Genomic DNA, 11,759 nt, shown 5'->3' on the forward strand with positions numbered 1-11,759 from the left:
GCACAACTATCATCGTTATCTCTTAGCTTTGATTTTCATCTCGAGTCCAAAGCTCGTATTCTGTGCATTGGACTACCTTGCGCCATACGCCCTTTCGATTGCATTCTCTCCGTTCTTCACAATGAGGTCTAGAATACCTGTCAAGCCAACCTCCAGGGGCAAGGAATCGTATAGACAGCGCTTTCGTTGCAAATAGATCCTATCACCTCATCCACGTGTCGCACGATCTTACGCCTCGCTTGTGTCATTGCCTCTGCCTGAAAGAGGGGCCGTAATTTCACTGCTTGATGATGGTATCGGAGGATAGCATGAGGTAAATAACAGGAGATGAAACGAGGCGTTTAAATCCTCCGAAAGTCTAATTTTGATCGGAATCTACTCTTCGTCCGTGTCGAATCTTATCCGTACGTTCCCTGAAGTTCCCTTCGGGCCGATATTTGAGTTTCTTGCACAAAGGTCTTCCTATTCTATTTTGAGGTGTACCCTGCCTACAGAAATACTCAGTCGATTACATACTAAGGCACTGGTTGTAGGGGCCAGTGGTTTCCCGTAAAAGCATTTAGGATCTACGTATACACAATGACTTAGAACAAAAAATGTTTCAATTTGCTGTAACTTGGAATAATATCTCTCTAGAAGCGGAAAACACCGAAAGTCAATCTAAGGCAAAGAACGTCAAAAGGACCAGCAGCATCGGGTTACAAATCTTAACGACCGCGGAAAAGAACACGCGCGGTTTGGTTAGGCTTTCGAGAACGATCAAACCAAGAACCCTCAGGCAGCGTAGTTGGATCTTCAAGTCGTATATCATATTCCTGCAAAGCATGAGCCAACAATAGTTTTATCTCCTGTGCTGCAAAGAAGCGTCCAGGACATGCATGCTTGCCATGTCCAAAGTTGATGTGTGTCGGAGATGTAGTCACAAACTGGTGTCGATTTTCGTGGCCGGGCTGCTCTCGAAGCTTAGAAAAGCGGAACGCATCAAAGGTCGATGCATCGTGATAGATATCGTTATCCAAATACATCGCATACATTGGTGCCAGGACGTAGGAGCCTTTAGGGACTGTGGTGCCGTCAGAGAATGTAAAGTCTTGTATCACCGCGCGAGTCAGTTGGGCTGGAAAATAAGATGTTAGCTGTGAATTTTGATCCAGAAATATGAAACTCACAGCTGGCAAGAGGTGAAAGCCTCTGGCTTTCAGTCAAAAAGCTGTCGAGCTTCCGCATTTGACTCAATGCTCGCCCCGACCATCCGTGCTCCTGGACTGCGCTATCAATCTCGGTTCGCAGCTCTTCATGAATTTCAGTATGGAAGGCCAAATCCAACATGGCGTTGAGATAAGTGACACTGGTTGTATGCACTGCCGCCACATTCAAGTGCAATAGACGAAACATCAGCCGCTCTGGGTCTCTTTCGCCGGAATTTGGTGCCGCGTCCATGACCCATTGAAGGGAATCAACAGGAGGCTTCTCGATAAATCCATCACTTTCTTCCTGTAATCGAGCTTTGATGTACGGGATGAGATGTTTTCGAGCTACCCGCTGCCGTTCCTTGACGTTGGTCACAAACTGTGTGACTGTTGAACGAAGGAACTTAGGCCACGCGCGAAGCTTGTCAGCTCCTCCAAATACATCTATCGTATACTTGATGGACATATCGAGATACTCCTCATTCCGACACAACGGTGCCCCGACGAGTAGTCTATTGGCAGTTCGGGTTGCGATCCGATGAGCTGCTCTAGACATCACGACCGCCGTCCAATCTACATAAGGATGAGAAAAGGCCTTTGGTTGACGGGGTCTGGAATCTCACCGGTTGGGTTTCCTATCTCGTCACCAAACGACAATTTGATTTCGTCGCGAATATCATCGATTTTGTTCTCCAGGTTGGGCGTGAGATGTGTCTTGACAATGTGGAAATGAAATTTCTCTGCCTCGACGATTGGGGACACTGTGTATCTAGTTTGAAGCACCTGACACTTTGGTGAGCTGAGTTCCCTCATTCTGTAGGCTCTACTCACATCGTTTGCCGACTCTTTAGCACTCAAATGCGTTGGGGGTGCGGTACGAATCTCATCCACAAGTTTAGGCGGCACAACTACAATCCACCGAATGGGCGTCCGAAGTTGAAAGAACTGTCCATGGCGAGAGAACTGAATTGATGGCTGGTGAGTATCGATTTTCTGCGACGACATTTTGAAGTTACCTTTTCATAGCCAGCTCTCAACGTTCCAGCACTGTCGTGAAGATAGTGCAACGAGTCTTTCCAGCGACCTCGCCAGCCCGAATACCTACTATAGACAGGAACATTGGCCCTACGAGGGATCAATCGGATGCCAATGGTAATAGCGACAGATACCAATACTAAAATTGGCCAGTTGCCCTGGAGGAAAGCCCCAACTGTTGGATCTCTCACGATAGCCATGTTGATCTCAATTGCAGAAGAATCGAATGCATGTCAATCGGGGAGTCACTTGATGTATACTTAGTATACCCAGTATACTCTGTTTGTTTCTTTTGCCGTGATACTCGCCATGTTTGTCTCGAGCGCCACAATTCCCCATGGAGGAATGAATGGATGATCGCCTCGCTTTGGCCTCTCGCGATTCACAAGATAGAGTTTCCTCTACTCAGGAGCCCTACAAACGCTATTTTGGGCTTTTGCTGATGCAGACGATGAAGAATCCTGATGATAACATTCATGCAATCATTTGTGACATCGTATTTCCCCTGTTGTGTTGGGAAACGTAATTGCGGGACCTTTCTCGATATATTTCTTCGGATTGTAGTTCAACTCATTATCCCATCCCGCATTCTCAACTTCCCGACCGAACACAGCAACTCAGCATTGAAGACAAAAAAAGGAATGGCCGACTCTGTTGAAGACAAGCTGTCAATTAAAATTCCCGATATTGAGGCAAACAGCACCCAACCGTCTGATGCGGAAGGAGAGAAAGAAGCCAGCCCATCTCCACCACCAGGTCCTTTGGTCCCTCCTCCACCAAATGGCGGACGTAAAGCATGGCTACAAGTGGCAGGAAGCTTCTTGCTTGTTTTGAATACCTGGTGAGTGACATTATCTTTAAGATTGTTTAAAACCAATTGTGCTGATAATTTAGGGGACTTGCAAACTCATTCGGCATCTTCCAAGCCTACTATACAACAACACTCCTACCTGAGTCCACCCCCTCCGCCATCTCATGGATCGGTTCTATTCAAGGCTTCTTGCTTCTTTTCGTCGGAGTTCTATGCGGACGTGCATTCGATGCTGGGTACTTCTTCCCGGTCTTGTCACTGGGTATCTTTCTCGAAGTGTTTGGAATGATGATGACCTCCCTGAGCACAAAGTACTATCAGATTTTCCTCGCTCAAGGCCTTTGCGTTGGCATTGGATCTGGATGTCTTTTCACGCCCGCCATATCGCTGGTAGGCACTTACTTTTCGACTCGACGCAGTCTTGCAACTGGAATCGCTGCCAGCGGGAGCAGCGTTGGCGGTATTTTGTATCCTATCATTGTTCGCCGGCTAATTGTGCAAGTCGGGTTCCCTTGGGCCGTTCGCGCTATGGCATTTATCATGCTGGGTACTCTGGGCATCGGACTTGCCCTGCTCAGACCACGATTGCCGCCTCGTCGGTCGGGCCCTTTGGTAGACTTTGCAGCGTTCAAGGATCCTGCCTACGCGACCTTTGTTGTTGGGTTGGCTTTGGGATTCACCGCGTTTTTCATTCCGTTTTTCTATGCGGAGAGCTATGCGCTTAACGTCGGAGTCGACTCCGAGCTGTCATTCTATATCCTGAGCATTATGAATGCAGGAGGCATGATCGGACGAATGCTACCCAATGCTATCGCAGACAAGTAAGGTTATATTTCCCTTCAGCTATTCAGCCAGAAATTAACAGTCATAGAATCGGTAATTTGAACGTCATCGTACCCTGTGGCTATATATCTGGTATTATCGTGCTGGCCTGGGTGTCAGTTAAAAGCCAAGCCAATCTCATCGCCACTTCCTTCCTGTACTCCTTCTTTTCGGGAGGCTTGATGGCGCTACCACCAGCCGTTCTCATTGGTTTAACGCCTGATCTCAGTCAAATCGGTGTGCGAGTTGGCATGGCTCTCACTGTTGGGTCATTGGGTGTGCTGATCGGCTCTCCCATTGCGGGTGCCATTCTATCCAGCGAGAGTCATCCAGAAGAGCGCTTGGACTTTACAGGAACTCTAATCTTCACAGGCATTGTACTACTTGCAACCGGGGCGTTTATGAATGCCACTCGCTTCTTCAAGCATGGATTCAAGTCAGGCAAAGTCTGAGCTTCGAGCCGCAGACTGTGTGGACGGACGTAGGTAGATGACATCTTTGTGTGGGCAATTGAATTAGACGGATACTTGACAGCGGTATATGGGATCAAAATATGTTCAAGTGACATTGTCTTAGACCGATATTATATAGAAAGCAGAATGTACCGGGTACCTCTCAGTATACAGACGAAGAAATTCCATGAAAATCGCCTCGTTAGTTCTATAATTCTATCTCAAAAATACTATGAATGTATGTCTGTCATTACAACCCGAAAATCAGCTATCAATGAGCTCCGCATCATATTATAAAGGTCCAACCCGTCCGTCTCATCAAGATTGCAAGCCCTCTGATCGAGTCTCTCCAACAATCGGGGAACCTTTCCAACATCAAGAAGAAAGATTTGCTTTTTCAACGACCTTTCATCTGCTTCATCTAACTGGTACGAGCCCAATGTAAGTCGAGTAGCCTGAGGTGGACTTTCGAGGTGTTTCTCTGCATGTGGATGAACCAAAAGGTTGAAATAATCGGACTGACCACTTGACGTAGGTGAAATCGATAAAGCCGGATTGGCCACGTGTATAGAATATGGGGCTGACGCGGGATGCATCTCTGGTGTATTGATAGACTTCGCACTGAGTCGCAGATGGAAGAGTATTTGGTAAAGCTTGAGGGATTTTCGAAGAAGTATTAGAATGAGGAGTCGGGTAGTGCTGTCATGCGAAATAGAGCATTTAATCGAGTTGCAGACTGTAAGCAGCGCATCCTTGTTATGTCGGAGCGCGACATCCAGGCCCAAAGATTGTAGATCAGTTCTCTGGGCCTTTTCCAAGGCTTGCAAAGTTGATCCAAAGCATGCGCAAGATTTCTTATCATTGCCAAAATCGTTAAATTGTCGATCGGTGGGCGTTGAGAACGGTAGTCTCGTTGCGAACTCAGGAAACGCGATAACTGACTCTCCATAAAGAGCCTCGCTGATTGAAAGAGGGTCCATAGAGACCCATCCGTTCAATGGTGTATCGAGTGTTGCCGTTTCAGGAAGAACATCGTCGCCAGTGAGGCCCTTTAGTGACAGATGTAAGTCGCCAGGCTCATCGTCCTCTTCGCCCTGAACCGGAGTGGACGTGGTTGACGCTTCTGGGTTGAATAGAGGATTCCTCGCAATTGGAACTCGACCCGGTCGACCGGGGGGACTGTGAAAACAGGGAGAATACAAGCTAATACATCTTTGGCATCCAGATGGTGTTGGAACGCATTTTACTTTGGCTTGGTAGCAGTTATCGCACGCGGCCCGCAATGAGGGTTTCGGGGCGCTCATATCGAGACAGATATATCTGGGAATTCCAGAATGAATTGTGTTGGATATGACTTTGGCATTTTTTTTAAATTCTTGTTCTTGGTACCCTGCGACGCTATAAACAGCAAGGTCTTTGACCACACACAGAATGTCGTGCTTGAACAGGTACGGGTTTCAAATGAAGCTAAATCGTATTTTTTATCACGCATTGCATTATTGATGCGATATATATTAATGTTTATTGGTCTGTTCCCTGGTTAATATGATTTAACTCAAGGCTAATACCATAGGCCAGGGACAAAGAGGTTAGTGGTATGTGCAGAAACTGTTGAGGTATGTGCGCCCTATCTTGAAAAGATTTATCAAGATACGAATGACGCCATAATAGCCCCCAATGCCATTCTGCAGCTGAATACGAGAAATGGAAATTCAAATTTAACTATTATCGATGTTTGATTGCCCCTGGTTGAGGTTTCTTGGTTTTTACTAACAATCTAGATTGAAAATGGCCAGGTTGAACATTCCGCTTATTCGTAACTTAATTATCTATCTCACACCCTGAAAATCAAGTGAAGTATCACCGTCTATCTTCTACGAAGCAATCTCAAACCTTCGTCCATCACTAACATACCCTCCCAGCTCTTCCGTGCAATTTCACTTTCTCCGCCTATTGCGCTCTCTTCCCGCGACTTTCGAAAGGCAGTAGCACGCTGAGAATGATAAGAAGCGCGTACAGAGCAGCACAGACGAAAAGAGGCGTGGTTGTTTCGACGTTCGCGTAGCTTCCCACAATAACTCCGACAATGCCTCCGACGCGGTTGAATATCACACAGATGGCATACCCAGTGGCGCGGTGCGCCGACGGCAAAATCTCCGGAGTGTACGCATACATAGTTCCATAATAAATATTCCTGTGACCAGCTAGTTAGACATGATGAGAAAAAAAAGTTAAAAAATGAGCTTATCACTTACGTCGCAGCAGATATGGCAGCAGACACGCCGACGTTTTGGGCTGGGGTCTTAATTTGGGTATACCCAAACTGTAAAACCATGGTCAAGAGTGCGCCCAAAGCCATGGTGCCTCGACGGCCAAACAGTTTGGTTTCAACCAAAACTCCAGCAATGACAGGACCAACCAGGCCAACGACTTGATTGATGGCATAGTTTCTCCAAGTAAGATAGTTGGAGCTGCTATTGACTTTCACTCCCTGGGATTTGAGATAATATGGAAGGAAAACATGATACAAAGGGCTGACAATCCCAATCACGAACCAGTTGAGCATGATCACCAAGAATGACCAAGTCAACCGCTTGGTTCGAAAGAGACCACTGAAGTGTGCCTTGATCCGGACCACGGACCAGACTGACTTTTCCGTGTTCTTCACATCCCCTTCGCTGCGGAGTTCTTCCAGAGTAAGATCAAATTGTCGGTTATATTTTACCGACAAATCTCTCAAGAACTGTATTACCTCTTCATCACGATTTTGAGAAACAAGCCATCGAGGCGTTTGCACGATGCGAATTAAAAGGACTCGCAATAAGCTCAACACGAGCGTAACGCCACCAATGGTGAAATGCAAGTACCGCCATCCCATATTGTCTTGGTAGGCACATGTCCCTAGCGCAGCAGAAGAGGAACATGTGTAGTTGCTCATAAATGCCCATGCAAGCAGGCCTGTAATGGTGTATCCCACTGCCCACCAAATGGACATGAAGGTCACCAGCCAGGATTTATTCGCGGGCAGAAATTCCAGGAGAGTAACCGAGTCCAGGATGTAATTCCCGCCAACGGCCGCGGAGTAGAGCGCAACCCTATTAATAACATTAACAGACCATTACGGCGCATGAAGCAGGGTAAAACCAACAATGTCGCGAACGAAATGTATCCGGGCATCCCACCCGCGATAATTGTAAATATCGCCGCCAGTAACAAGGAAGAGTTGAAAGCAAGTCGGCGACCGATGATATCTGCCGATAAACCCCAAATAGCCGCGCCCACCAGAAGACCGATTTGGGACGCCAGGGCAATCCCCTTCAGGCTTTTGTCTGGGCTGCCGTATTGCATGGTAACTGCAGGCATTGCTATGGACTGACATATTACCAAGAGCTGGAAGATATTGTTAGCGGTCTTTTTGTCTGACCATGAATGCAAGGCTCTTACTGAGTCAACCGTGTAGCCAAAGCCGTTGAGGAAGAAAAGCTTCCATTGGAATGGAGTCATGCCAATTTTGTCGATGGCAGTGTTGATAAGTGCCAGCTTTTTAGCCAAAACGGGGTCAAAGACGGAACTATCGAACACATCTTTGGATTCGACGACATAGTTCGTAGCTTCTTTGCTGGCTGGCTCCGAGGAGACAGGTTTTTCAGTTCCTGGCATGGTGTGCCTGTGCTTTCGCGAGTAACAGGTGTTAAACAAAAAGTGAAGCTTTTCAGAACATGTTCAATGGTTCTAATATATGTCTTCCATCAAGCAATATATTAACCACCCAGACGCGCGCATGGAGCAACGCACAAGCACACTATAGCGCCATCGAAAAAGTCTAGCTTAACCTTAGATTACTTCCGCGTCTTCGCACCATTAAGCTATCCCAGTTGAAAAAGTGACATGTGAGAAAAAGGCGCCATCAACGCGCAATATGAGTGCTAGATTTGTTAGTTTAAGCCTTTTCGATCCCCAGGCGCTGTAAGATAGGTGCCTGCAGGTCGTTCCCATCCTATCCGCTGTCGGAGCTTTGAATCGGAGGGTTGCAATGGCGCCAACGGGGGATTCGCATTGGCCCGCTCTTAGCGTGAGCACTGTCCCTCTCCGATGGCACACGTCCGTTTTGTTGAGTTGTATTCAAGAACAACAATATAGGAGAATTCCCATATAATTTGCCGTACTATATTGAAAATTCGAGATTCCGCCACTCGATAATCCAAAACCCAAACCGGCTTCACCTTCCTTTTCCCGAACCATCACCATGCCCCGAGCACTCGCCAAAGTAGGCGACCGCATCATCGCAGAGACAGCGAGTTGGAAGACTGTGGAGAACAACATCTATGTAAGTTTTCCGATATTCAATTCGCAATACTGGCTAACTTCAAATATAGTTTCCCCGCTCAGCAATCATCGATGATTCTATTTTGCAAGACTCCGATCATTCGACCTTTTGCTCTTGGAAAGGCTACGCCTCTTACTGGCATGTGAGGGTGGACGGGCAGACCCTTGAAAATGCAGCATGGTATTACCGGGAACCCTACGATGCAGCGGCGGATATCAAGGATCATGTTGCTTTTTGTAAGTCACTTTTCGTCCTTTAGTTGGTCTTTGGTCGCGATTTCTTGCTATATCTCACACTCTATTTTGGATAAACAGATGGTAACAGTGTCGAGATATCACAAGAGCCTTGATAAGGAGGAATAGCATGTAGTAAGGTTGATTGGTGTGTGAACATCAATGGTGAGCATGCTGCATTGGAAGTTTTTCATTCCGCAGACCGGCCCCGGCGGCATTATGAGGGTTAGGGCAATCATGTATAGAAATCTTTGATGTACGTCCCTACGCTATCTCTAGTATCGCTGGTTTCCTCGCTATTGGTAGCTTTGAACTAATAGTAGCTTTTGGCAGCCGGTACCAACAATTAGGAGTTTTTAGGCATCTTCTTTGGTCTCTTCGGAGAACTGGCATTTTTGTACTCCTTTTGACATGGATATAAATATCTAGATTAAAATAATAAGATGTATTTAAACCGCTATGCCAACATCTATTACCGAGATCTAACAGGGTGAGATCTCTTGAGCGGTTGCAAAGATGGGAAGTGGTGGTCATATTGTGTGTGAGAACAGTATCACTACGCGTAGAAAAAGATGCGTGATTCATCCGCCTTCCCTTTCTCATGATCAGCTGTCTATTGATAAAACTTAGAAAGAAATTCACCATAGATATCTTTGGGCCACAGCTCACCAGACATATTGTGAAATCAACGACAACCTCTTCCTCCTGCTCAATAAGATCCTTTTGTTTGGCAGTGAGTTGACCTTCATCGTATTTCTTAGCTTGGTCAAAATTTATCCAAACCACCCTCTCTGGGGTATCTTTAACAACCATCATATTGCGTGGATTTTACGTCTCGATGTCGTACTAGGGCTTTGTTTGTTTCTCGAATACCCTCCACGGGATTATTTGCCCGTTTCTGTGTGTAATTATTCAAACTGATCATCTCCAGGTAGGCTACTGATCATCTCCAGGTAGGCTATGTGCTCCAAAAATATGGCATTAGGGAGGTATTCGTCTTCTAGAAACATTTTCAAGTGAGATTGACACAGTGATGGATGAAACTTTCTCATAGAGCCCAGGAAGTTCGGCACAATTCCTCAATCACAAAGCCCTCGGTGGTTGAGTCGGGTGTAAGCAGTGCATTCAAGTACATGAAGATCCAATTCACGACATTCAGGTTCATACCAGCGTCTGGGTCCTCTTCCATGGTGCTTCTTTTATCAGTACAGTTAAACAAGGCCGCTTGTATCCACCCGACTTACTACTTTCATAACACATGTCTGATGGCGAACACTGGCTACGCTATCTAAGGCGGCACTCAGCTATAACCATCTCAGTGATCCTACATAAATTAATTTTATAATTTTCTCTAAAACGTAACCGGATACATACGACCATAGGGTGTGGAAAACAGGGCTTCCCGTCCGCTCAGCCGTACTTAAGCCACACGCCGGTGAGTTAGTAGTTGGGTGGGTGACCACCAGCGAATCCTCACTGTTGTATGTTTTTGCTTTTGGTAATTTACCTGTTCTTTTTGGTTTCTAGGGAACTGCCCGTGTCGCCCTACTCTTCAGTCCGTCTCTTCAAAGATATATGCCAGTATGGGAATGAGAGGGGAATGAAGGGGCAGCAAGGTAGCATTATATAGGAGCTACGCGTGGTATACAGTATTTTACGATATTCAGTCGTTCTGTTTTTCAATGGGTCTATTCTTGGGAAATTAGTTTTTACATTTTTTTCCCAATATAGGCTAACCTATACGCTGGTACGGGCCGAGAAAAACGCCAGAGTCCGAGGGTAATCTATTTTCGACATCGACTGTACCATGGAGTAGAAACTCCAAGTGAATAGCCGTTCGGTGTCAGAGCATACGGAGCAGGAGGTAGCCCTGACCCAAACCGCTTACTGGGCCATCTGTGATGGATTGAAGGACTTGCTAAATATCAAATCACGGATCATCTCTAGTTTCAATTTTGGGAGGGTCGGCGCCATTTCGCTGAACGACAGTGCAAAGATCAGGTTGTTGGTGGTGGAAGCCTCCTGACTGGTTGACCGATGGCGTTGTTGGCAACGTAGGTTATTTCTCCATGCTCAACCCTGGTCACCTTTCTGCTCTTTCTGCTCGGTGAGCAGAGCAGACGAAATGATTTTCCATTGAAGGTCGGGGGTCGGGGGGGAGGGAGGGAGGATGCTGGGATATTGGTAAACAAAAGTGACCTCACAGTCTCATAGTTCCTTGGAGCTTGGGTGTGTCTAAAAGAGTTGACCAATCTGGAAATTGCGGAGCTTCGGTTTCTGCCAGGTAGGGTACCCAGATAAGCACGCACAAAGACATAGACAATAGTAGATCTTGCGCTTGTTATATCGAAGGTGATTGACTAGGTGTATCAATGTACTGATCTATAGTATCTAGCTCCGAAACTCTAAAGCTTAATAACATCGCTTTGGTAACCATAATTTCGAAGACCTACGTTTTAGATACTTTTATCTGTCAAAAATTATTCAAGGGAAGGAGTGTGGACTATTTATAACGCGACCTACAAGAAAAGGGTAGAAATTTGACGCAATATGGATGCTAATTAATGGCCGTAATAGGGCTTCTTTCAGTGAGCACGAGAAATATAATAGAGTAGTGAAGAAGGGAGATAAATGCGAAGATATATATAGTGGTTTCACACAAAACATGAAAATACATCCTCTGCTGCACCTGAATGTCCAGATGAAGAATATTCAGTTGGGTGAACGGGTGCCCTGATTCCCCTAAAGAGTGCCGCTATAGCGCCGAGCCGCCTACGACCTCGATTCGTGAGCGCTAGGTGACCACCACCACCACCATACTTATTGTATGTTTCTTATTTTCATAATTAAACTTTTTTTTTGATTCGTCGCGGATACTCCCGTTGCGCC

The 11,759-nt window shown here is 46.2% G+C and overlaps 5 protein-coding genes across 5 annotated transcripts; 2 read left to right on the top strand and 3 right to left on the bottom strand.

The window, feature by feature from the left end:
- Positions 1 to 707: 707 nt before the first annotated feature.
- On the bottom strand, positions 708 to 2,195 carry N7471_001351 (cytochrome P450; the record flags this gene model as incomplete). Its single annotated transcript, XM_057274072.1, has 4 exons — positions 708 to 1,117; positions 1,170 to 1,763; positions 1,814 to 1,973; positions 2,022 to 2,195. The coding sequence occupies 4 exons, from the start codon at positions 2,193 to 2,195 to the stop codon at positions 708 to 710; spliced, it is 1,338 nt and encodes a 445-aa protein (XP_057142251.1).
- A 671-nt stretch (positions 2,196 to 2,866) lies between these two features.
- On the top strand, positions 2,867 to 4,310 carry N7471_001352 (uncharacterized protein; the record flags this gene model as incomplete). Its single annotated transcript, XM_057274073.1, has 3 exons — positions 2,867 to 3,066; positions 3,120 to 3,857; positions 3,908 to 4,310. 3 exons carry the CDS (start codon positions 2,867 to 2,869, stop codon positions 4,308 to 4,310), a joined length of 1,341 nt encoding a protein of 446 aa, XP_057142252.1.
- Positions 4,311 to 6,260: 1,950 nt separating this feature from the next.
- N7471_001353 (uncharacterized protein) lies at positions 6,261 to 7,970 on the bottom strand (the record flags this gene model as incomplete). The annotated part of the gene is made up of 4 exons (XM_057274074.1): positions 6,261 to 6,504; positions 6,566 to 7,405; positions 7,459 to 7,700; positions 7,755 to 7,970. 4 exons carry the CDS (start codon positions 7,968 to 7,970, stop codon positions 6,261 to 6,263), a joined length of 1,542 nt encoding a protein of 513 aa, XP_057142253.1.
- Positions 7,971 to 8,556: 586 nt separating this feature from the next.
- Positions 8,557 to 8,986, top strand: N7471_001354 (DUF427 domain-containing protein; the record flags this gene model as incomplete). The annotated part of the gene is made up of 3 exons (XM_057274075.1): positions 8,557 to 8,637; positions 8,687 to 8,873; positions 8,952 to 8,986. 3 exons carry the CDS (start codon positions 8,557 to 8,559, stop codon positions 8,984 to 8,986), a joined length of 303 nt encoding a protein of 100 aa, XP_057142254.1.
- A 440-nt stretch (positions 8,987 to 9,426) lies between these two features.
- N7471_001355 (uncharacterized protein) lies at positions 9,427 to 9,686 on the bottom strand (the record flags this gene model as incomplete). Its single annotated transcript, XM_057274076.1, has 2 exons — positions 9,427 to 9,483; positions 9,540 to 9,686. The coding sequence occupies 2 exons, from the start codon at positions 9,684 to 9,686 to the stop codon at positions 9,427 to 9,429; spliced, it is 204 nt and encodes a 67-aa protein (XP_057142255.1).
- Positions 9,687 to 11,759: the final 2,073 nt, after the last annotated feature.

The sequence above is a fragment of the Penicillium samsonianum genome, assembly GCF_028829775.1.
Source record: "Penicillium samsonianum strain IBT 33392 chromosome Unknown utg000001l_segment0_segment0, whole genome shotgun sequence".
Lineage (NCBI taxonomy): Eukaryota > Fungi > Ascomycota > Eurotiomycetes > Eurotiales > Aspergillaceae > Penicillium > Penicillium samsonianum.